The following is a 26346-nucleotide window of genomic DNA, read 5'->3' as shown; positions in this document are numbered from 1 at the left end:
AACAGCAGCACTGATTTATGTCTGTTACCCCACAGATTTTGGGGGCTTGAAGCAACTAGGAGAGTAGGGCAGTTTAGTTCATATAATATTAAGAAATGCTGGAATCTGTAAATTATGTTGTGGGTACCTGTCCCAGCATCTTTCACTAGCTGCTGTAGTGTTGCACATTTGCCGAAATGAGATTCTGAACACAGCATTCCTTCGTATTACCAGGGCGGTCTTGGAGACAGGTTGGAAAGCCCATTGCTTCCGAGAACTTGCTCTGGAGTACAGCAGGAGAAAAAAGTCAGAGAAGCGGTCTGTACATTGCACGCTGCTTAGATCCTCTCTCCCCGTAGAATGAATCTAAAACCCAGCAGAGGTCTGTGCTAGGACCTGCCACTTCGAATTACATGGATAGGGTATCTTATTTTTATTAGCAGTTTCTTAAACTTAGTTGCCTTTGTACAGTTCATAGCATTTCCAACCATTACATGCCTGGAAAAGAAAAGCCAGCACAGGCAATTTGTAGCAGAAAATAGATTAATCCTCCAGAAGAGTAAATACAACCTGGCAGTTTTACTATACGATCCCATTATATAGGTGAGAGAGAGCACACATGAGCAATCCTGTAGAAATCAGTGTTGCTTATATCAGTAACTTCTCACTTACAGAGAAGGCTCAAAACCGGGGTTTCATATTTCCCAAAATATAGGAAATGTACTTAGTCTTGTAGGCTGTGGTGCTTTTCCATCTAGGATTAAATTGTCATATTTTGTAGGTAGTACAAGGCTAACGACATAGTGTTTTTATGTTATTAGCAACATAGTAGTGGATAAAATGCACCTAATATGTATATTTTTCAACAGTAATGTTGTTAATTATGTCATCGCTTCCAGGAGGCAACAATTTTATTTTGTATTTATGTGGGGAACTCTCATACAATTTAGTGATTGAACATGTGCAAGTGCTGAACCCCTATCCTATGCAGTGGAGCTGTGCAGAATCAGAGCTGCTCCCATTTATGGGGGCACAAACTGGCTGTCACTCGGAGTGGCTCAGTATTCACACTGTCACAGGAGCAGCACTGGACTCCGAGTCCAAAGAGCTGTTTTCAAGCAGTTATATCTCCACTATGTGATAGTCTTACTCCTGCTTTCAGAAAAAAAAACCCCAGAAACAAAAGCAGATCGCTGTGGTTTTCTGGCTGAATTTCTGAACTCTCTTAGCTTCTCTCATATCTCGATTTGTTCAGTGCCCCTGCTGTAATTTCGTGTCCTTCAGGGCATGGCTTTAATTTCTCGTGACAGCTAGTGAGGTTATTGACTAGAGAGATCCAAAGACAAAAATTGCAAGGCGTTCCCACAAGGGAATATAACACAAATTTGTTTGAACCTCTTTGGTACTTTGGAGAAAGGTCTGTGTCAGTGTCTGTCTTTTTCCTAATCACTAGATTCAGTCCCATGAATATTCTCAGTATGAGGGAACCTCCCTAGCTTTCATGTAGCCCCATTTCTAAGCACTATGCTGAATTCGTACAGTGTGTTGGCTTTCCTGCGATCTATAGGCATATACCTCATAGTCAGGCTGGGGAAACAATGCAGTTAAAAGCTGCTGATGCTGTGATGGGTAAGCTCTGATCAGATCTGCTTGTTTCTCAGGCAGCGGAAGGATGAGCTGGAACAGAGGATGTCTGCTCTCCAGGAAAGCCGGAGGGAGCTTATGGTTCAGTTAGAAGGCCTCATGAAACTGCTGAAGGTAAGGAGCTCCACCTAATACTACCAAGGAGAACAGGCAGAGTGAGGCAAGAGAGGAGAGGGAGGAGATATGACGACAGAACTCTGCAGAACTTGACTATTTTCACCCATAAAATTTGGCTTTGTTTCCTTCCTTTTCTATATTTTGCCTTGGTCTTTCAATTCAGGGGTTTCAAATGATGCTCAGATGATGTTGTTCCTGTAGTAAAACTACATCACCATTGTCACCTACTGCTACGTGGATGGAGCATCAGAGACAGGCTCTGAACTATTGAATAATTAATACAATCCTTTAAATAATACTGCAGCATGATGCAATACAGTCCTGTTTTGCTCTTTTGTAGAAGGATTTGGCTGCATCTCTAGATTTCAGGCTAGCAATCTCTGGATCGACCATTCGACATGTCCAAACACAAAATATTTTGTGGTCTGGTTTCAGGTGTTTTTAGAGTTTTCTCTGTTGAGGACATCAAATTAAAAAAATAAGAAAAGAAACAAACCGACACGTAAACCGAGTTAACTAGTAACTGTGAGAAAAACAACTCAGCGCTGTACACTATCACCTAGTCCAGCTGACAGTGCAGAATCGCTTTTGCTAGTTCCTTTAACTTTGCCCATTCAGTTGCTCATTCTGTCAGACATGCCATTTAACAGCCACATCTAACTCTCTGATCTTAGAGATGCTTCCCCAACAACACTTGGTCATTTTCATAAATAAAGAAACAAGCCCTTGTTAAACAAATGAAACATGCCTCAACAAAGGATCTCAGTTAAAAATGAAGATACCAAAAAGCATGTGCATTTTTAAGACAGACTAGGGTAAGATGGAAAATGTGTCTTTATTTGCAGAGGCCAGCCCTATTTTACCTGGTGTGCCTCAGGACAGATGATGCCAGAAATTCACATTGGAAGAAAGTGCTCTGAATGGCATAAAAGTCTGTTTCATTGTTGGCCATGCCAGATAAAATGAGTGCAGGAAAATTCAGTGCAACTTGGGTCAAATACGGCTCTGATAACAGCAGAAAGAATTTCACTGAAATCCATTTAGCAACGTGTATTTGCATCAAAGGATGAGTTTGACCCCTTATGTCGTTTGCACCTCCTCAAGCACAGGCTCCTGCAGCCACAATGCAGGAATTGGTGGCACCCGAGCAGCAGAGCCCACCAAGTAGCCAGCAGATTATTGGGAGCTGGAAGTAGACAGGATACTTTTCACTCTACCTATGAAATGCTGCAGTGCTACAACTAGCAGTCAGGGCTGCCTGCTGTCATTGCACTGCCTGGACAAAGAGAATCTGGGGTAGGAAATGGTAGTAGCTTTCTGCACACTTTGCACTGTTCTGGTGTTTCAAAGTGTGCAGAGGTGGGACCATGACCTGGTCACATACCTCGACTGTACCTTTAACCCTGTACTCCAAATTTGGCCTTGGTTTCTGTTCTTCACTTACATCCTGGCTAATCTCATGTGCTGATCCTCTTTTTCTTTAGGAAGAAGAATTGAAACAGGTAGTAAGTTACCTCCTTACTGGAGGCCTCACTAACTCCTAAATGTGATTGTTTTCCTGTGATTTATTTTACTTCCTTTGCTTGAAATGTGTGTGTGTTCTTTTGACCAAAATTAACACTTTGCAATTCTTTCACACGTTATTTTCAAGTATCCTGGAGCAATTTTCACAATTAAACATCTTAGCCCTCCAGAAAGTGAGTCATGGCTACAAGGAGTCTCGATCTTTTTCTCACTCCTCTAAATAAGAACATGTAAGATATGGAAACCACCACCCAAATGTAGTGAAACCAACCTAGAATATGAATTAAAGAACACTTCTACTATAGATAACATTTTGAAAAGGTAATGAGAATTTGGAACTTTAAGAAAAACATAACTAAGTTTAAATTAGACCAGGGCAATGAGTTTGAGGCCCCACTTTATCCAGAAAAAGTCAGGGCATTGTGTGCACATCTTTTAACATCGGTCCTGATGTTAACAGTCCTGTGAGTCTTCAGGAACATAATGTAGTTTCTAAATGGCTTCTGCAACCTGGACCAAAAAGGGCAAGTATTTATATTACTAATGGTAAATTTTAGAAGATTTAATTGTTTTGGAGCTTTTTATTATCAAAATGGATCTTGGAAAGATATTAGGCTAAAAAAAGCCTAACTTTTCAGACAGCAGTCTGATTTATGAGTCTGATAAAAATGTTTCATTTTAACAAAACACATTTCCTCTTGCGTTCATCAGCAGAACTACAGTCACAAGGCTGATGTGTTCTGTCTATGGTAGAGCATGCAGACTTTGTAGGTAATGCTCACCTTCATATAACTAATATTTTGGCTAATTTTTGTAGAGCATCAATCTGTTGCACACAAAAAAATAAATCTGACCAAACATCACCTCCTTGTAAGAGCTGTCTTTTTCGATTCTGCAGTATTGAAAGATCTTCCATTCACAAAAGAGAAGTTTCCAACGTGACGAGAGTTTCCCTATCATATAAAATGTTCACTGGACAGTACAAGTGAAAGCACATTTTCAGGCTGTTATGAGATATTATTTTTTTCTTCCAAGAGTAATAGCCTTGCTGAATACCAGGTGATGGTGCTAAGGAATCACTCTCACAATTTTCCATTAAATGATCCCCATTACGCTATGCCATTTCATGATCTGTTGAGAGAAACAGGATTAAATTAATTTCTGGAGGAATTCAGTTGGAATGAGCAGCCTGGCAATTCATCTAATGCTTATGAACTTTCTATTTCTCTCCTGCCCTTCCTTGAGAAAGGATAATGAGTTCTTCACATCCATGTCGTTTGATGAGGCTGTGTGACAGGCTTTCCCCATATGTCATCCCAGTTCAGTTCCGGCAGAGGGAGCAATGGGCTAAAGCTCCTGTAAAGCCAGTTTTTATTTCAGGCATTTTATCCTAAGCATGCATGACAGTTGATAGTGGGAAATCTTTTCCTGTCTAGCAAGGGTTAACTTAAAATCCATAGCAGGTTGACTAGAGATGGTGAATTAAATAAAATACATGGAAGCTTTCCTAAAAGGCATGAGAACATTGATAGATGCAACCAAGTACAACATAAAAGCTGAAGCCATTCACATATCCGTGGTAGCTCCCCTTTCAGCATGCCTTAGTCCTCAGCTGGTGGGGCTGCCGAGGTTTAGGAGCAATTCGGTGCTCAATTTCTCCGCTGAGATTACCAAGAAGTCACTACTGATTATTATAGCAGGTTTCAGGCCATTAGCTCTAGCCTGTGAAAAACACGTTTCACCTGATAACCACTAAGCAGGAATTCAATCCCATCCCGATAGCATTCCATTCCCACAAACTTGGGCTGAGGTGGATCTAGATGAGTAAAATATAACTGAAGTGTTCACTTCTCTGAAATTAGGCATTCCCTAATAACCTCCTGTTTCAACTTGCTGTTCATCAGTTCTGTCTGATACTGCCCAAATAGTATAAAAAGAGAGCAGTTTTTTACTGGACAGGGGACTCCAAATGCTTCATTTCCCTGTGCTTCCCAAACAGTTTGTTCCAACAAAAAAGCTACAGATAAGAGAGCACTGTTTATCATAAACACAAGATCTCAGTCATAGCTGCAAAGCAGACACAAGGGTAAGCACTGGTGTACAACAGCTTTTACATTTCTCTTGTGGGAAAATTCCAGTGAAGAAGTACTGGCAGGCATCTGTTATTTTTAGTAAATAAAATGCCTGTTCTGAAGTTCATTCCTTCAGTGTGACCTGACTATAGGAAGCAAATTTTGTCCATTTTTTTCTCATCTTCTCTGAAAGTTCCCACTGTTGTTGGTGTCCCCTAGAACCAAGACCAAAGGCAAAGGGGAGCTGAGGAAAAAGGGCAAGCAAAAGAGGTAGCTGGGAACCAGAAATTCTTTTGCAAATTTGTTTCACAGAGAATGAAACATGCCCTGTCAGGACATCAAAGGAGATAGCTGTAGATCCCAGATCCTCTCCCTGATGGGGACCTCCAAGGACCTTGGAACGTCTCCAGGTTGCTCAGTGCCCTGCCTCTGGAGGACTAGAGATCTGCATTTCTGCTGGAGTGGGTACAGATGATTCCAGAAACAGGAGAGCATCTGGCCTTTATGTATTCGACTTCCCTTTCATCCATCATTTAAATGTTTTAAAACCAATCATTAAAGAAATTTTAAGTGTTAAATCCTCCATTCTCCCATCAGTAATGTGCTTATTCCTCATAAACCTAATTTGCCCTTGATGTCTTTCTGGTGATAATGTCTCTTAGAAAGGGGTGATAGGAGAAAAGAACAAATAGCTTAGTATTCTGATGCATTATTTATGGTCCAGGGCAGGAATTTATAAAAATCTCAAGGGCAATGCTGCACTCCTCCTGCAATGGGCTGCTATTGTCTTTTTTAGAACATATTTGCCAAACCATATCAGGGCTGCAGTGGCAGTCACTACCAGAGTCAAAATAAATGCCATAGGAAGAGTTAAGAAATTCTCCTGAATTCTCAAAATAGAGCCAGGGTGAGGGAAACACCAGCCCTCAGGTTACTTTTCACTGTAAACAACCATGGGCATGTGTTGCACTCAAGCCAACTCCATCCTTGGCATCTACCAAACACAGGTTTTCAGTCAAAAGCCGTGTGCAGTTTGGTGTGGGCTCCAGCATTTGTTTTTCCTTATGTGGATACACGTTCCCAGGGGTTTTGAAACAGTGGATGAAAAGGGCACTGTGTCTCTTGGTATCCCTCACCCAGCTGCGTTTGTAAAAATGACTATTTTGTCAAGTCTGCTTGAATTTCAGCTAAGTGATACTAACTGTAAGGTGCTAACAGCATGACATTTTATATGACGGGTATTAAAACATTTTCACTTCCAGCAGCTAAACCCATAGCAGGAATTTATATTGCCCTATCCCCACAGTGTTTTGGGAGTGCCTGAGTATATCCTGTTGAGCGAACAATTTAATAGTATGATTTAATAGCGGCTTAAAATAGTTCTCTAGCTCCGAATAAAAAGCAGAAAGCTATATTATTTATTGCAACTGTCAGACTTTATGTGACTGAGAGGTTGCACATACTGTGAACTTCTCCTGCAGGGAGGCAGAGGGCATGGCTGTGATCAGCTCTCAAGGCAGCGCTCTGATGAAAGGGGCTGTTTCAGTCCCTTGACCAGGCTGAAAGCCACATCGGTGCCAGCATCTTTCCCCTTCTCACAGCCTGAAGGTGTTATGTTTTATCAAACATGCATGCCAACTAGGGGAGTGAGAGAGGGAAGAGGGCAGAGAGAAGGTCTATACTTCAGTGCATATGAACTTGGAATTTTTTTTAATTTAGCTGCCTGACATTTTCCCATGCTTAAAGGAAGTCACATCTTGACTCATATTTTCCTACTTAGTATTTTTCTACACGGAAGCCTTGCTGTCTGCTAAGAGCTGACTTCAGTATATTTCTTATAGCAAAATTAACATTACCCAACTGATTTACAAACAGCATGATGCCTTTTGGTAAGCTGAGGGATGGGTGACAAGGACAGCAGGCGAGGGCTCTTGCAAAGACCTGTTTAACCCCTTGTGATTGTTTTGCAGACCCAAGGGGCAGGCTCCCCACGTTCCTCACCCAGCCACACTATCAGTCGGCCAATTCCAATGCCCATCAGGTCTGCTTCTGCCTGCTCCACTCCAACCCACGCACCTCAGGACTCTCTGACTGGGGTGGGAGGAGATGTGCAGGAAGCCTTTGCACAAAGTAAGTCTCATTAATAGCTTGTCTGAGGTACTCAGAGACTGTTTGAAGAATCGTTATTTCTTGTGGCTAATGACTAAATGAACGTGAGCTTCTGAGTTGCATGCAATGAAACAAAACAAAACAGAACAATCTGCAACAACTGTGTTTTGCCATTGAAATCAACTTTGTCAGCCATCAGACTTTGCTGTCAAAGCAAGCAGGTAAGCAGAAACTGGATGATGATGACAAATAATGGATTTTGTGGTAAGAGGGAATTTTAATGCAAGATGGTCAGACCATTATCAGTGCTCTGTTAACCATAAGAAGAAAAATTGCCATTGAGTTCAGCAACACGTTGTCAGTGTGTTTGGTTTTAAATAAAGACTTTGCTAGGAATAGATGATACAATCATAGAATTAGTTCAGGTAGAAAGGGCTCTTGTAAGTCACCATGTCCTCCTGCTCCAAGAAAGAGGGCTTCAAAGTGAGATCAGACCGTTCAGGACCTTAACCATTTGAGTTCCCACTTGAGTTCTGGATGGCTCCTGGTATGCATTTTCCACAGCCTCTGTTTCCAGTGTTTGACCATGCTTACTGTGTAAATTTTTTGTCCTTGTATCTGACTGGAACATCCCTTGATGCAACTTGTGACTGTTGTCCCTTGTCCTTTTGCTTTGGGCCTCTGAGAAGGGTCCAGCTAGACTAGACAGGAATCAAGTCTGGAAGTCTAGATGAATGCGTTTCCAGAAAACTGCCATAGGCTGCACCATGTTTCTCACTCCTCTTTCCACATCTTTGTCAAGTAACAATAAATTTTAAACTGATTAAATTATTATGTTGACTACTAACGAAAATAGTCTATGTGATCTAAATGAAGAAATATTCCTTCTTTTTCTAATCTGCTCTGTCCTAAAATATTTACATCACTGCAATTCTTTTATTTGAATAAATTTTTTCCCCATTTCCCTAGTACAAAACAAATGTAAGTGGAGCTCTGGAGTTCCTCTGCTACAGTGGAAGCGTGTTTGTTCCCAGGAGCCCAGTTCAGCCCTCTCATGCACCCTTCCCCTTGGTTTTCATGGGAGTTGTGTCTGTGTGTATATCTTAGGACAAGGTTGAATCTGTAATGCAATCAAGAACTTTCTGCTAAAGTGCTTGTCAATTCATGTATTGAACATAGGCGTAATTCCCAGTCCCAACATAACAGGTTGCTGGATATCTCATTTTCTGTGGCAAAAGAAACAGGCAAGAAAAATTTTTCTTCTTTCTGCTGTGAAAAAAATCGAGACAAGCAAAAATATGGACCACTAACCCCTATGCTGTTATAGGACAGTTTCTTCCAGAGCTAAGAGTAAGAGAAATAATGTAGTGGCCACAATAAAATATCCATAAATAATACTAAGGCTGCCTCAGGCAAATGCTTTTTAAGTATATAAATGTGTTCTGTTCAAGATAAAAAGCAATATAAAAAGATTAGCGATCACATTTTAAAACTGCTGCATTTGATAAATATCTAGCTTTATGTCATTATTTACTATATTCTTTAGATGGGAAGGTCAAACCCAAAGAACTTGAAGCCGGCCGTTCTGTCACATCTTGACATATGACTTGGCGGGGGCGGGGCTGAGATTTTACAGCTCCGTTCTGTGCTGCACCAACAGAGATCTGCCAACATATACATAATGCAGACAAGCCACGGTTAAAGCATGGTTTGTCTTGGGGGGGGGGGGGGTTCTCTTTCATGATGTTTGCAATAGTTCAGAGATAGATACAAAGTTGAGGAGACTTTAGAGAGAGAGTGACTGTCTGAGTGTTTGTGTGTGTCTAAGAGAGAGATTAACTACTTTAATTTACATTCCAGTAACCATTTGCTAATTGATATATTTAAAAAACCTCTTTAAGATTTGGGGAACTTTTTAAAATGTATTGTTTTACATTCAGCCAGTTTTAAAGAATCTACAGCAGTCAAATCCTGCCAATTCCTGTTAATAATCCATTCGGTGAGATTAGAGATTCTGTGGGATATATTGATCATTCAGCTACAATAGGAGCTATGTTTGGGATTTGGGGGAGTTAAGCACGCGTTACCCATGGCCTGCTCCTAGGGAAGGAGTATTTCATGCAGCTCACAAGGATCTTTCTTGATTGATGATTAAGGGAATATTGCCAGGTTCAGCAGGGAAGCACTTCTAGATCCATTATTAGAAAGAGTTTAAAAGCAGCTTGGGGCTGTTTAGAGAGGCAATAGTGCTTCCTTTATTAAAAAAAGAGAGAGAGAGAAAGTAAATTATGGAATATACAAGAAAGTCCTTGAGCTACAGGAGAGGCTGAGAGGGAGCGGAGAAGAAAAATCCGTATCAGTCTTGATGAGGTCAAGTATGTTTCTTCAACATTTGCCATAATTATGTGGCAAATACCTGGCAATAATGGTGTCATTAAACAGAGCTGTGGGAACTTAGAGAAAACACTTCATTTCTTCCCTCCTCCCCCACAGACATTGTAAATGAGTTCACGCTGGATTTAATCTTCCAGGCCTGGTCCGCTGGTGTCACCACACAAATGCAAGCTTGATGGCAATGAATAATCTCCGCATATCTGGCATTGTGATTAAATGAAGCATGAGGGTAGGCTTCTGCTCTTGCATACAGCATAAGTAAATGAGGCCATTCTGCAGAGAACTCTTCTGCACGTGTCCCTCGTAAGGACTTTGATACCCTGAATTATCACAATGGCAGCTTTCAGCACGGTTAAAACTGCTTTCAACATGTCTTGTGAAGAATATTAACACTGTGTTTTGTCTGTCTCTTGCTTCAGGTGCAAGACGGAACTTAAGAAACGATTTGTTGGTGGCAGCAGATTCAATCACCAACACGATGTCGTCTTTGGTAAAAGAACTAAATTCTGGTGAGCGAGGCTAACGAGGGTGGATAGTCACCTCATTAATATTTCACACATATTTGAAAAAATGGGAGGTAGGAAAATATAAACCAACAAAAAAGCAGTGTAATGTAGCTTCAAAGCTTTTTATGCTGTTAGAAAAAAGTCCCTAAATAACAGCTTTGGGAGTACAGCAGTTCTGAAAGCCATGGCCGTAGAGGTGCAGCTGTGAAAACTTTGAGAAGTTTGTATGTGATTCCATGTGGAGTGGGAATTCACTCTTCAGAAATTTCATTCAGTATAGAACATATAGGACCTGTTATAAAATGCAGTCTGTGGTATTCTCATTAAAATATCCTACCTAATAAGCGAGATAAGCAAAAGCTTCACTATTCTGTCCCACCACAAGAAGAAAACTATTAGCTCTGCAGATATATGTAGAATAATACACTGTTATTTGCTATAAGGAGGTGGCATTCTAAGTCGGAAAGTCTGAGAAAGGCTTAGAGAAATAGGCAAGTATGCTTTCTCTTGTGAAAGTTAAATGGAACCATGTGTCGCCTTTCGTTTCACAGAAGTGGGCAGCGAGACAGAAAGCAATGTGGATTCTGAATTTGGACGGACTCATTTTGATGACCTTGTGCCATCCCCAACGTCTGAGAAGGCTTTCCTCGCGCAGATCCATGCCCGGAAGCCAGGGTACATCCACAGCGCTGCTGCCACCGGCTCCATCCGCAGTGACATGTGGGTACCTGCTCGATTCGCCGCCTTCATCTCATTCTTCTTCTGTTGAAAACAATATGCAGCATGTAATATTTTCTCTCCCTCTCAACTATTTGATTACCAAAAAAATGCCTAAATCCTGGTGAGGACAGCTTCATGGTTAGATAGTAGCGAGCTCTGTAAACAGTAAAGGCCAGAACTTAGGATGCCCTCAGGAGTGAGCTGTCCCGCATCCAGTCTGGTACACTCGGGCAGTGTGGAGACTGTGGGACAGCTGTGCTCCCTAGTATGTATGTCCTGCAGTTCTATTCCCTGCTTATCCAGGCTGAGGGGCCTGTTGGAGCCCACTGGAAAAAGAGAAGCTTGTAACTGGAAAAGACAGAATGCTTTTTATTGACCAACTCAATTGATCAACAAACTGATTTATTTTTAGAACCTCAATTTTCCTATCAAAGACAATAGGCATCTTTCCAGTTATTTTTAGTTCAACCTCTTTGTATCAAGTTATTGAGAAATTTTGTTACTCATTTCCCTAGGGCTGTATCCCCAAAATGCCTTCAGCAGAATATGGCCTTTGGTCTACTTCGTCAATACCAGACCACTGGAGGGGGGAAATAGCAGAAGTGTTTTCCACTGCCAGGAAAATGCTAACCAATGGCGCATGTGGTTAGACTAAAAGTATCCCGCTCTCCTCATAGCTTACAATAAAGGGAAGTTTTATTGACTCTGAATGTCATTCATCTCAGGAGGCTATTTATTAATAATTGTCTTTAGGGTTACAGAAGATGGAGACCCCTATGTCAGAGCAGATGATGAAAATTATGAGAATGACTCTGTCCGCCAGCTGGAGAACGAACTGAAGATGGAGGAGTACCTGAAGCAGAAGCTGCAGGATGAGGCATACCAGGTGGGAGAAGGACACCGTCTGCCCATATATCTCCATAAGTGAGAAAGAGTAATGCACCTTAGCTGCCCAGTGCCCTTCTTAACCTGTCCTGGGCCCTGAGGCATGATCTCTTCTCAGTTACTAGAGCAGCCACATTCCAAAAACTGCTGTTGTTCTCTTCCACAGACACACACGCATCTAGGCTTTGTGCATATCCAGGAAGACCACACTGCCTGAGGCACACAAGAGTAATCCTTAAGCTTACCAGGGTATCAGGTGGGACAGAATTGCCTCTGAGCTTGTTCTCTGCCAGTGCCTACCAAGTCACTTAGACCTCATTCCCCCCTACCACAGAGGCTGGTTGGTGGTGTCAAGCTGAGTTCTTGCTATATTTAGGTTATTTTTTTTCTCCAGTAGCAAAAAACATCCATAATGGTTTCTCCAGTGTGAACTGAAGCTCAAGTGCAGTCTGTATGTTATTGTCATTGTCAGAATCTGGAAGAAGAGGAAAGGGTATGAAATGAACTGTATCCCAGAGGACCAGGTATTCAACAAGCATCTAGTATAGAGAAGCCTGAGGATTTGGCATTAAACACTCCCTGAGGAAGTTTTCAAAGGTCGTTTGTTTAAGAGTCTGAGTAAAGCAAATTTGCCAGGGGGAGCTGGAATTCTGTAGGTATCCTGTCCTTTCTGCATAATGGTCTCCACTTCTACCTGGAGTAATGGACTATCACCAGTTTTTAAATTATTCTGACTTGGATCATCCTAATATAAAATTCATTACTTCTTATGATGTTGGTAGTAATGTCAGTAGGAGGGCACACCCAGTTCAGTTATTTGGGAGCAGAGCTAAAGCAAGCAAAAATAACTATATTCCCACATGGTGATCAATTAAAATGTGGAACTCAGCACTACAGAGTATAACAGAGACCAAAAGTATAAATGGGCAAAAAAAAGGATTAAGCAGGTACTGAGAGATCAGGTGTATGGAAATGAGGTTCAAAAGCACCTTCTGGGCAGGAATTCTTTTAAACTGCTGATTGCTGGGAGCTAACAAAATCTAGCCTTTTTTTCTGGTAGTTTTTCTCTAGTGTCCACTGCCAGGCACTTTGGAGACAAGAATCTGGGACTGACAGGCTCGTGATCTAATGAAGAATGGCGGCTCCTTTGGTCTTCTTTTCTGTAAAGCTGCTAGGATAAGTTAGTCTTGTAAAAGTTCATTGACTCATATCAAAATTGTAGGTAGTTCTGAGGTTGATGTGAGCATCTTGTTGTTGTTGTTGTTTACCTAGGTCTGCTACATGCCCATGGTAGCCTGCCAAAAGTAATTTTGTTGCAAAGGTCTTTAAGGACATGACGACAGCAGCAGAATTGTTATAGACTATCTACTAAGGAAACAGTGGGTGACATGGGGGTTTTTGTCACAATTTTTTAGCCAAGATAGGAAATGGCAAAAATGACAGCCTTTTAACTTCTGAACAGGATGAGCAGCTACTGCTGATGCAATGGAAAGTAATTGTCAGTTATAAAGAAGGAGTACCTCAGTGGTGACAGCTGTCAAGCATCAAATAATAAATGTTATTATTGCTGGTAAAAATTCCATTTTCTCCAGAAAGAACGGTAGACCGATTTGACTCTGATTACAGTATGGAAGTGCAATATATGGCAACAGCGTTACACGAGTTTCACAAGTTACAATGGAATTTTGTACACGCACAAAATTGAGTAAGCATGTGCACTGCAAAATAAGGGCATTCATTGTGCAGAAGAAGTTACACATGTCACTCAACAGAACTGGGTGTTACTCTTGCTTCAGTCAAAATAGAGTTTTTCTACTGTCTTCCAACAACACTCCCAGAAGAAGAGGAAGAAATCTTCTCCCTGTCGATGTCAGAATAAAACTCCTTTTGAATTTAGGTCAGCCAAAACTACATCCAGGTGAACTTTCTTCCCCATTGTTTTACATGATTTATTTCCACTGAGGGGAAAAAAAAGCAGAAAAAGAGAAAGGCTTTTTTCTTTCAAAAATCTGTTCACTGAGGGAACAGAAAGTCCTCATTCTAGACAAGTTCTGTTTAATAGCATTTTTCCAAAAGGAATTATTTCATGATGTACTTCACTGTCTTTGAGATTGTCAGCTCCTATCAGCCAATGATTTGACAGTAGTGACTTGTAAGTAGAAACTATTTTTAGTTGATAACCACAGACCCAAGGCATGCAACGCTTGAGAAGTCCTTCCCAGTATGGTTGATGCCCTTTCGATTAGGGAACAGGTTTAAAGGAAGCAAGAAAAAGTATTAAGTTAGTAGGGACCAGTAGGATAATTAGGAGTTGTTTGAATAGTGTCATGTGTGGATCCTGAGACGTGTGCTCGTTCTCTGCGCTTGGCAGTTAATTTGTGGTATTTTTCTATTCTATTCCTTTTTCTACCAGTATCACTGAGTAGTCTCTAAAGACGCAACTTTCTGCTTGCAAAAACAAAGGAAAATTGGGAAATTTCTGTTTAGGGTATCCTTTTGAACAGTGGCCAGGTCAACTATTCTCATTTTGCATCAAACCATTGGAATTTATTACAGACTATTTTACTATTTGTACTCACATGTACACTGCATTCATCTGGATAGCTAAAAAAAGGTGGTGGCTGTAGTTATCATAATGCAATTGTCAGCTGAAAAAATCTGTGAGGGGGAACTCCTACTAAGATTACAGATTGATAACCTCAGTAACAATATGGTAACCATTTTTATGTTATTAAATGTCTCACTTCGTGTAAAAGCAGCACCTTTAGAAAAACATGTAGATGTAGTGTAGCATGGAAGATGTTTGGTCAAAACCCACTCTTGTTATTTCGTGTCACCTTGTCTCCAAGCAAGATTTTCAAGCTAAACTCTAAATTAGTATTAAAGTACAAGCAAAAAACTCAAGACGCTTGAGGAAATCTGGGACAGGGAAACTCAAAGGAGGCTTCTTTCTTTCTCTTTTTTTTTGAAGCATGTTGTAAATAACAAGTATCTGTACCAGAAAAAAACACGTTTAGTGCACAAGTGTAAATGCTAACAGTGCTTACTCTCCCACATCTGCTACCAGTTGTGTTCTTGTCACAGTCTTGTGCTGAATGTGTTGTGCAAAACACTTTTCATTGGGTTTATCTTCTGGGTCCATAATTGCTCCCTTTATTTCTAGGCTTGTGCATGGCTTTCTTCAGAATAATACACTGCTTGGCTGCTCACTGGCTTAATTTGTCATCTTCTTGTTTTCTGTCCTTTGTTATCTACAGGTCAGTTTGCAAAGTTGAGTGCAATATCCTTCTCTCTCTCCTCTCAAGTAAGTATCATTATAATTTAGAAGAATGTTTGGAATTAATCCTCGTAATGTGTATTTCAGTTGCAACGCACCTTGTGCTGCCTGAGTGTATGTGACTATGGTGTTTCTTTCTTCTTTCAACCTGTGTTAGGATGCCTAGGAATCTCTCTAAATAATTTCTAATTTTTTTGAAATGTGGTCCTAGTCCTGCGGATTCGCGTTAAGCCACCACCCTTTATCTTCTTCCTTTGTTGACCATAAGAGTAAGAACATGGGCTTTTCATCCCTGGGGATGATGACAGATATATTAGCCAGTACGGAGAAACCTTATCCAGAAGATAAGGAATCAGATTAAATTTCAGGAGACCTGAGTTTAATTCCTTACAATGCTTTAGTCTTCCTAGGATAACTGAAATAAATAATTTCTGGTGAGACTGGAACATCACAAACGTTAAAGAAAGCAATCCACCAGCCACTTAATCATAGAAGTGTCCTCCAATGTTTTCTGGAAGTTTAAAATGCCCCGATCCAAAGTGCAAGGTACTCAGCTACTAGCTAGAGTCTGGCAATTTAGAGATAAGGCAAGAAGGTCTACAAATTCCCTGCTGGCCTATATTCAGGTCATGTTCTTTACACATGCCAACCTCACAGTTGCAGCACTGAGTTTAATGCCAAGTTCAGCAATTCTCTTTTTCTTCAGGAACACAAACAATGGCTATTTTTATGAAGTAGCCTGTTATTCTGAACATTTGCCCAGGAAATGGGAGACCACACATTTCCTTCTTGCTTCATCTGAATCTGCGGACTCTGCATTTCTGACTTGCTAGGAGAGTACAGTGCCCTGCTGCAAAAATGGCAGTGAGACGATGCTGTCCCTCCTACTGCGACACTGAACCATGGGGTAACAGGGCCAGAAAGGGAGGAGAAATCAAAATAGGGGTCTGACTCTGGTTTGAAAACTGAGTCTCTTCCTCAAAGTCAGAACTAAAGGCAACCAAAGGTCTACTATCAAAGGGACACTTCACATTGGGAGCAGGGTCATGTTCAGATAAGCAAAAACAGTGAACAGCCTGTGCCAACTTTAGCAGGAATTAGCGTTGCTAGATTTTGCATGCCATGTTTTATGCTAGACCTTATTTATATGGCAATTTTGACGGCAAAATTTGACCCTGATTCAAGGGGTTTGCAACTTCTGATGACAGTAGAATTTGGATGTCAAAGTGTGGACCTTGTGAAAGCAGTTGCCAGTCTTCAGTGTTAAAAGCTGTTAGGTATTTCTGAAGCATCTGTCTCAGTGTCTCTGGCAGCTAAAGCAGAATAAATGGATGTGAAAAGCAAATAAATGGCGATACCCAGAGTACTATAAACACCAAATAACTGCTCATAAAAATTCTCCTTACATTGCCCCTCGGGTTACATTCATTTTCTCAGTAGCCTTGTTAAAAGCATGAGACATGTAGAGTTTCCTAAACATTGACAGCCAGAAAAATAAGTTTTCTTCTTCTATTTTGTTGCAGTTGTCAGTTATAGATCAGGTCACATGAAAAGGAAAATAGATCTTTCAACAACAATGTATGTGTTTAACTATGTATATAGTGGAAATGGTATATATAACTGAATTTAATTACAATTATGAATAACTGACTTTAAAGGGTAGTAGCATTCAGACAAACTATTTGCAATATTAAATAGAAAAAAATCCTTTTCATTAGAATTATAAAGCTCGGGCAATCCCATTTAAGGTTTCCTTTTTTGTTAGGAAACAGGGTTAACATAGTGATGTGGGGAAACGCTTACTGCTGTACAGCCTAGCTTTCTTGAAAATATGTATCCTGTCTCAAATTAGCAGAGATCTGAGACTCAGCTACTATCTTATCTCCTGGATACTAATGAAACCTTTTGAAAGCCCGTCAAAAAGAAATTTTTTAAAGCACTGTGCTCTGGTTAATTCCATAGTGAAACTCTTTTTAGCTCCCCAGGGAGCCCTTCAGGCAGTATCGAGGACTGAAACATTCCCACCAGCTGTAAAATCCTGGCCCTATAGAAATTAGCAACAAAAACTGGTGAACTTGACAATTCACCTATAACCACAAGAACAAACTGTGTACATTGTGATAAATACATCTACACATGATAAGCGTGCCTTAGTCTTCTCAAGATTGACTCTCTTGTGAATGCGGAAGACTATCATATCTGGTCTATTTTATTTGGTACCAATATTTCAGAGCCTTGGAAAATTAAATCCAAAATAGTTCATACCAGTCTCAATGTCTAAAGTGCTTTTGCTGTTTATGTTGGGTTCTTGCTTGGAGCTTAGCAATTGCATCAAGGCTTTTACTTCTCAGATAATATTACTCAATCAATGATGATACAAATACAGTCAGTTGCCTATATGGCCATATGAGGTAGAAAGCCAACAGACTTTCTTGTCTTGCAACAGTATTACATTTGTGTTTATTTAAAAAAAGTTGGGAAAAATGAGATCAGTTTATTGTAGCTTCATATGATATTGCTGTTGATCGGCAGCCACAGAGTTATGTTCATTTCCTCATTCATCAGTCATGGACAAGTGGTGTTGATGTTATTTGATTAAGGCTTTTTGCATTCTATTTGCATTTGCATTTTTAAAAGAGCTATGTACAATTCTCTAGAATTGATTTTGAAATAACATCTACTATAACAAATTCCCAAGACAGCAAGTGGTTCCAGTAATATATAAAATATAATTTAATCATGTTTTCAGCTTACTTTTTACATTAAATGTACTTTAATACCACTTGTTTAATTTTTAATAGAGTAACAGAATGAATTTGAGCTTGTTTTCAGCAGGCTCTAGGCAGATCTTGAAATCAGGTGAACATGCAACTTTGACGTTATTTTGCCTTTATCCCCTGATAGCAGTTGGGCTTTTGCCCAGGATAGCCAATGGGAGCAGAAAGCCTCCATCTCTGTAAGTGGTTAAAAAGTTGTCATTTTCAATGAAGAGCTGTCGACTTGTGCAGTGGACATGTTCCCACGATACCTACAATTTCCTAGATTTTCTAAAGCAATGCTTTCTTTGTGCTGGCATAGCAACATTTTAGTTGGCCATGCCTAATTCATGTATATGCATTATTATAACAGAAAAGGAAGTGTGAAAATCTTATAAAAATCGGACTTAAAGCATCCACTGAGAGGGAGTACGGGGAAGAGTCTTTATTAGAGGTTTCATTCTCAATTTTTTACTGTGATCACATTTTCCGTATCTTGACAAAAACATGTAATAATTTCAATTAAAGACTCAGTTCCATTCCCACTCCAAAGCCTTTCACTCACTCGAAACCTTATCACATAAATAGTTGTGGGGTCTGGGGCTTTGAGTGGCTATGGGTGACATTTTCCATTGCAAAAGTGACTGAGTGGTTTGTATTGAAACAGGTGGTAATTTTTCAAACACAAAAACCCCAAATCACCTCAACTTCTTGATATGAATGCTCTGTTAAAAAAAATATTATTTATTCAACTTGACTGTTTTTCCAGGACAGAAGTCTTACTGAGTAACACTTTCATGTTTCTCTCACCTTTTCCCTTTTTCTCCAAACTCTGTTTTCATGTTTACCAGCAGAGATTAGGAATATTGCCAAATGTCAGGTGATAAAACCCATGGGCCAAGGGAGATGGTGCAGTCAGTCCAGTCTGCCCGGTGTGCCGCTGTCAGAAGGACTGTTCTTTAAGCCGAAGGGCACAGGTGATTCATTTAAGTGCTGCGAAGACAAAACTGCCCTGCATCTGTTTTTTCCTGGGAAGGAAATAAGATTTTAGAGCTAGTGTGCACTTCGCTGGCCATTGACTTTTTCAGCCCTTTGCTACACGGACCTGGCCGTTTACTGTTTGGGAAAGATGAGACACAGGATCCGTAGCCCAGGGTCCAAGTCAGGTTACTAGCCCACCGTTAATGGATGTGTAGGTTTCAGATTTGCTGTGCCCACTGCCTGAGGTCACATTTCCCAGCTGTGCCCTGGCCTCCCTTCGGCTGTAGAGCCCCAAACGCAGCTAGTCAGAGCTGACTGGCTGCATTTAAAGCTCATGCGCTGCGGTTCATTCCTCACACAGGCTTCATGCCAGGAGCTCAGGAAATCACAGAGGAGTAGGTGCAGTGGTTGGTTGGACCCTCGGGGGGATCGTTCGGTCCAGTGTCCTACCTGAGACAGGTCTAGCTCCAACACAAGACTGTGTCAGCCATGGCTTTCTCTAGCAAAGACTTTAAAACCTCCACAGATGGAAATTTCACCATCTCTCTGGGCATCCCCCTGCCCAGCACAGTGCCACCCTCCTCATGGTTTTTATTTTTTCCTAATGTCCAACCTGAACCTCCCAATGTGTGATTTGTCCTTTTTGTGTGCTTCAGCACTGCCAAGAAGATTTTGGCTTTGTTATCCTTGTAACTACCCCTCAAATAGCTGCTAACTGATCCTCCCTTGCCACCTCTGCCCCAGCCTCAGCAAGTCCAGTTTCTTCAGCCTCTTCCTCCTAAGTCAGTGATGCAGGGGTGAAGAAGCAGGATACAGGCACTAGATGAACTGCTCACATCCCTAAGTCATACCCTACTAGCACAGCCAAATGATTCAGCGTCTCTTTTCATTTTTTTCTGAACAAATACATAAAAAACAGCATTATGTGGACCATTCCATTTGAAAATAACAGCAGGCTGATAGCACAGTAATTTTCAAAAATGTCTGCTACATTCACTCAGCTATATTTTGGTTTTCCTCTTTATTTTTCTCCCTAAGTCCTCCTCCTCTTAGCATGTAGGCGTAAAAAAGCTGTAAAAGAACTGTGACTGAGTTAACTGGGAAGAAGCAGCTTTCGTTTTGCGAATTTATTTCTAAAATTACACAAGTGATAGGAATGGTTTTTGAAAATTGCTGAATGATAAGTAACAGAAAAGAACCTGTGGATTAAGTTACAAAAAAGGTCAAGAAACAGTTTTATAACATGCCAAATCATATGAGTCTTAACTTGGAATTAATTCTGGCATCTCCAAAACACTGCAATGAATTTAGAGCTCTGAGGTTCATTAGTACTCGCTATTTCTTGTATGAAAAACTCTCTATCCCAATGCTAGCTGTGGAACAGAGAGGAGCCTTGAGAGAATTTAGAATAACCCTCTCCACATTCCACCAAAGAGCAGTAATTTATCCAGAAAATTCGAAGCAAACCTATATACTTAGCAGTACTATCAATGCATCTTAATGCATCCAGTGTTTCACAAGCCACTCTTTATTTTGCTCTTGTGGTTTATAATGATACCATCAAGAAATATGAGATGTACCTGTATTTACATAACCCTGAAATTGATTCAATAAAAATCAGTCCCGGGCAGCTGAGAACTGACCTCTTCCATGCCTTTCATTTGCATTTTTTGGCTGACTTGTGAAGAGCAAGATTTTCTTTTTCTAAGATTTCCAAATTAATTTGCAGACTTAAGCAGTACAGATGCATGTCTGATTTTTAAAAAATACTCATTTAAAATGTACCACAGAAATATTTTATAAACCTCTCACTTGACTTGCAGTGCATTCTTTCCATTCATCAACAAAATATTAATGCTATGTCTTTTGTAACTGCCTGACACAAGGAGATACTAAATTAAGATCATCATACCATTTGGGATGCTTAGGTATTAAGGAATCAGATGGAAGCGTTTGTGCTTGAATAATTAATACAATCAAATGGTGTCAGGAAGGAGAATCAGCAAGCTTAACTACCTGACCTTTCTTCATTCATCAGCTTTAATTTAACTCTTTTTTGCTGAAGTAATTTGCATTTCATCTCTCATGTTGTAGACCAGCTTTATGCCTGAAATGAGTAGAAAAGATTTCGTGTCAGTAGGGTTTGGTCTTTTATGCTGTTATTTATCAGACCTCGGGCAATGCGAATTGGTTTTCTGTCTGAGGTAGTTCAAGAGAAAAAGGATGAGCTCCTTAACTCTGAAAGGTCAAGTGTGTAAACAGTGCCTTTACGATAAATATGCCAAAAGCAGAAGTTTGCAATATTACCTGACTGTAGATCCTGACGTAGTTACGAGGAAGAGCAGCAGTCGTCTGTCAAGCATTTCCCATTACCAGCTAAAACTTTGATGCCTCCAATATAGGAATTTAAGATACTTATTGATGCTTCAGGATGTGGAGGAGCACCAGGGAGAAATTGGTGCACCAGCAGATCGGGCTCTTTATGAGCTATAGCACCCAGAATCATCCTTTTAAGTAACTGTGTTTCTTTTTAGACATAGGGAAATACACCTGAGCATGTAAATTAAGGGTAAGACATTTACACATGGCGGGGAGCTCCTGATGGTGAAGGTGGCTGAGTGCTGTTGCACAAAGGGAATAATCTGTAGTTTCGTTACCAATAATCTATTTATAGAGAAACCTGGAAGGGTAAAACGGAAGGGAAAGTGGGAACATCCACAAATCTGTGTCAGTGTAGACCCCATTACCCCAGGGTGCCACAGCAGAGCAGGCAGCAGTCTTCTCACCCGTGGTAAGAAGAGTTTCCGACTTCCCAAGTGCCCTGTAAGTTTCTGTTTACAGCTGAAATACCTATGGTAGAATGGCTTTTTCGGTTTTTTAACTTTTTTGGGGATAAGCACAGGAATTGGCCAGCTGCTCCTTTTTTCTCTCGTTAAAGCAGCAGGCAAAGGCTTTACTTGCTCTGCCTGTGTGGGTGCAGCATCTTAAACCAGCACTCCTTTTAAAAGCCTTCCCTAAACATTTCTCAACAGGCAAGCTGCAGTCAGACAGACAACGAAAGCTATGTAAGAACTGATGATGAGGAGAGCTGCTTTCGGACAGACGATGAAGAAAACTCAGCTGCAAACTTCACAGAAGAGTGGAACCAAGAGGTGCAGCGTCTCTTGACAAAAAAATCACATAACTAAGTTCTGAGGACTGTAGCACAGTACTTTTGTTCTAAGAGTTGTAGTTTGTAGATGTGTGTTTTTGACAACAAGACTTTTGTTTAAAGCTAACTTATATTAGCTACATCTTCTGTAACATGGCTCATTACCGGTGAAGAAAACAGACTGATGTACGTACTGCTGTTACAAAGGATGGCGGTATTAATAACTCACGTAAACCCTTTGCACATGATATTGAACCTGTTCAGTTTACAATGACAATACTGTTTATAGATAGAAATTTGATTTCTGAATACTTTGAGATTTTAGTAGATTGGTTTACTATACACTGTACATTTTTTCCACAGAAGAAATAAAAAGCTACAATTATGCATTTAACACTGAATGATTATACTCCTGAGTGTATATATCTAGTAGCCCAAAAAGCAAAGTACCAGACTATATTTGCAATTTGTTTGCAAGTCTTTAAATTAAGACTTATACAAAATGTACTAAAATAATAATAGTAATATAATTAATAATATTAATAAAAAACCTCTCTAATTTAGGGCTAATGTGTAACTTAGGAATGTTTCTTTCAAAGTAATCTAACAAATCAGCCATAGAAGTTAGTGTAAATATTTTTTTTCCAAATAGATATCATATACAAAAGGTGACATTCAAATGATATAGAATCTAGTTTTTAAATCAGCACAGATCTTCTTAAAACTGTGAACTATGTTTTGAAATACTCGTTGCTAAAGCTGTTTATAAACCACAGGTGCCATAAGATCCCTGAACTGACTGATGTTACGTATAATCCTCCATGGTATTGTTTCATTGATGTTTTAGCTTTAGTAAGCATGTGTTCAACAAACCGGCTCTTTCCATCTCTCTGCCCCTCCTCCTTCCCTCCCCCCCAATTATGTTATTTTCGAGGCCTTCAGCTTTAAATGTACAGGCTTAAAGTGCGCTTGCAACTGTTTTCTTTTTATTTCCGAATGTGTATTGCCTTAGCCAGCCACCAGATGTTCTGCATGCACTCTTGGAAATGTGTAGTGAGACTCTTTCGGAGCTGGATGGAGAAATAGCTATCAGTGAAAAGCACAAGAAAAGCGATGGATTTTTTCGAAAGGACGGGCATACAGTTACAGAATTGGAGTTTTGTCCGGTTTAGTATGTTTCAAGTATAAAGGCATTTCAGGAGAAAGGGGGCTTACCTGGCCATTTGGGGTTAGGCAGTGAGATTGCTAACTAAAAAGTGTTGGCTCTGCTGTGACTAAAAACCTGCAGGTACTCCTGAGCAGGGATTGACACAAGCTAGCTGTAATGCCCTCCCCACAACATACTACTGCTTGGAAATAAAGATGACACCGGTATGGCACATAGGCACTGCCGTGCAGAGACATCGGAGCCAGGCCAGGAACAGCTAGACCAGCAGCCGGGCAGTAGCACAGTGCAGTGTTACGTGCTGGCCGCACAGCCCTCCTGAGAAGCGCACTGTGTTAGCTCGGGATGACCTCTGCGCTAATGTAATTTTACTGCCCTAATACAATATTACGGCTTCCAGTATCTGGCTGACCTGAAGTGACACTAACAGCCCTGAAAACAGTGGCGTTTCATACAGATATTTCACGCCAGCACAGTTTGCCTACAGCAAGTGATGAGATACTCATCTAAAGCAGGTTAACGTGGTTTGTCTGTCCTCGCTTTCATGGTGACGTGGATGTACGCTGCCATATTTACGTGAGATTGCTATGTAGCTCGACCCAGTAAGTCCACTTGTTTGCAGCACTCTCTAGGCTCGTGGCTGTTTCCCTGGGCACTGTGTGTTAGGGAATGAGTATCTGTATGAAAGAGCTGCTGCCATTTTTCACTTTCATATTGTATTATTGCGTATGCAGATCTCTTGTCCGCATCTTCTTGCGTATCTGGGCTTGGTCTCAGACATCCAAATGCATACTAAGGCATCCAGATATCTTCATGTAAGCTTTTCATTTTTGCAATCGCTGGTCTTTGCTCCTGGGGTATGTGCCGTCCTGGCAAGGCTGGCACCATATCCTCCGATGCCCCCTCCTCCAACCTCCTCTCAGGAATGGGTGAGCCTCCACTAGTGCCTAGCACTCCACATTTAAAGCTACTCCAGTGAAGCTGTAGATGTTGCTGTCAGCTCAGGATTCCAGGCAAGCATTTCCTGAACAGAGATAAAACAAGCTAGAACACAGCTACATGCAATGGCTGACTAATTCAACCCATGTCATGTTTAACTGTACCCAGAGTAATAGATCCCTCCCATCATCTTAATGTCTGCGTGCTCATTATCGCTATGCTTAAAATAGATGCAATAGAATAAATCCATTGCAAGGGCTTCCGGACTAGGAGTAAGGAAAAAAGTTGACGGATCAAGCGCCTTTCTCTCAGGCTGGTGTCAACAAGGTGGTCCCCAGCAGAGCTATGGGTCCCTTACGCCCTGGAGTTCTGAGATGAAGCACCTCTTACTTAGCTCTCCAAATATCTATTTTAAGCATTTTCCAACTGTTAAGCTGGCTGCGTTTTCGCCCAGCTGGTCTTTGTCTGCTTGCTGAATATTATTTTGGTTGTGGTTTGCGGTCATTAAAACAAACAGAGTTACAGAAGAGGTCCCTGGCGTGGGCCTTTTCTTAACTACCAATGGCCCACCACAGCAGTCAAAACTCCGGGTGGTTTTACTGTCACTGGAGGGAAACCAGTGGTTTGGAATCAGGAGACAGGGATGTGAAGATGTATAGGGTCCTTGAATGTCCAAAGCGAAGGTGGAGAATGGGTTGTCTGTAAGTAGTAATGTTAACTAAACTGCATAAAAAGGTGTGTGGCCTTTGTTGTGATATAATATGTATTTTCTTATATGCATGAGCCAAATTGTTGCATCATAATTTATCATAAGTGTGTCCGCCTTTACTTTCAGTCATCTTCTCCCATCCTTATTGGTTCTTGGCAATTACTGTAGATAGACCTTGTAAATATTGCAACCTCGGGTTGCTGTAATCACGTTGGTTCAATTCAGCAGACGGAGCTGTGAACAACAAGCACTCCACTGTGTCCTGAAGGCAAAAGGGCATTTTTACTTTTGAACCAAAAAAAAAAAAGTGTGAAGAGTTACATCTTGAGGCTACTAACTGTAAGACATTTTTAAAACTACTGTACTTGACACCACTTGAGACAGATACAGAGACACTAAAGATGTCACGATATTCATTGGTATTGTAACAGAACTGCTATTGTATGGGTTTTTTGTATTGCTGTTAAGTATTGTTTTGTGTGTGTGTGTTGGAACCTAATGGGGACATGTTATATTTTGAAGTGATTAAACTATTTAATTGTGTGTCTATATTTTGGAATGGAATTATTTCTTCATTAAAAAGATTTTTAAAAGTAATTTATGGACCATCACGTTTGTGGCTTATTTTGGTTTTGGAAGTCCTGTTCCATGGTGCCCAAGCAGCGGGTTTTTTTCAGTAGGGAAGGAAAACGTGTCCCCTTGGCACAGCAAGCAGTCTTTGCTTCACCCACACCATCTCCTCCACCTCGTGCAAGAGAACTCCTTCCACCACTTCCCCCAGGACTTTGAGCATGGTACCGAGCAGCGCCTGCTGTCAGTGGTCCAGGCAGTTTCTTCTTTCTTCCTTTCTTGATTCTCTATATCTTTAGCAGTTTCACAACCTGAAAACGCAGTTTTCCTGTCTGTAAAACATCTTCCCCTGCTTCCACTTAACAGCAACGAAAATCACTGTAAGCAGAGACATCAGGGGGCTGATGAGGTGCCTGGCACAGACCTATGAGGGGACCGTGGTCCTCAGCAACCTAAACTATCTGCAGTAGTGTAATTTTTCTTACCCACTGTGTTTCTCTCTCTCTCTGTCCTTAGAAGGACCAAAACCTTGGAAGAGGTGCATTTTAATGGCATTACCATACACAGTCACATGTTATCTTTAATTGCAGAAAGACATGAAGTCTTTGTTTTTCCAATTACGCTTTTAAGATGTCTTTCCATATCAGGTGTTGGTAATTACAACTAGTTGCTGACCTAAAAGAGCACAGACTTGCAAAGCAAGAGCTGTTACTTAAAGCAACAAGTTTGTGTCGTGATGAAGTATCTCCAAGCATGGCAAAGGCAGTCGGGAGGTGTCGTGGTTTAACCCCAGCCGGCAGCTAAGCCCCACGCAGCCGCTCACTCACCTCCCTCACAGTGGGATGGGG

At 40.8% G+C, this 26346-nt stretch overlaps 1 protein-coding gene across 41 annotated transcripts in view; it reads left to right on the top strand.

Moving 5' to 3' along the window:
• The window catches only part of DTNA (dystrobrevin alpha), a 234484-nt gene extending 208959 nt beyond the window's left edge, over nucleotides 1-25525 (top strand). For 30 of the 41 annotated variants that reach the window (XM_030011176.1, XM_030011174.1, XM_030011177.1 and 27 more), the window contains 8 exons: nucleotides 1641-1737; nucleotides 3225-3242; nucleotides 7307-7466; nucleotides 10259-10348; nucleotides 10897-11065; nucleotides 11819-11951; nucleotides 15208-15254; nucleotides 21997-25525. In XM_030011176.1, coding sequence (XP_029867036.1) covers nucleotides 1641-1737; nucleotides 3225-3242; nucleotides 7307-7466; nucleotides 10259-10348; nucleotides 10897-11065; nucleotides 11819-11951; nucleotides 15208-15225 — 685 coding nt within the window. In that variant the 3' untranslated portion in view covers nucleotides 15226-15254; nucleotides 21997-25525. The remainder of the gene's footprint in view (nucleotides 1-1640; nucleotides 1738-3224; nucleotides 3243-7306; nucleotides 7467-10258; nucleotides 10349-10896; nucleotides 11066-11818; nucleotides 11952-15207; nucleotides 15255-21996) is intronic. The other 11 variants (XM_030011197.1, XM_041122968.1, XM_030011163.1 and 8 more) reach the window with 2 other exon arrangements.
• The last annotated feature ends 821 nt before the right edge of the window (nucleotides 25526-26346 follow it).

This window comes from Aquila chrysaetos, chromosome 4 (genome assembly GCF_900496995.4).
Source record: "Aquila chrysaetos chrysaetos chromosome 4, bAquChr1.4, whole genome shotgun sequence".
Lineage (NCBI taxonomy): Eukaryota > Metazoa > Chordata > Aves > Accipitriformes > Accipitridae > Aquila > Aquila chrysaetos.
This window is presented reverse-complemented; position numbering and strand designations above follow the sequence as displayed.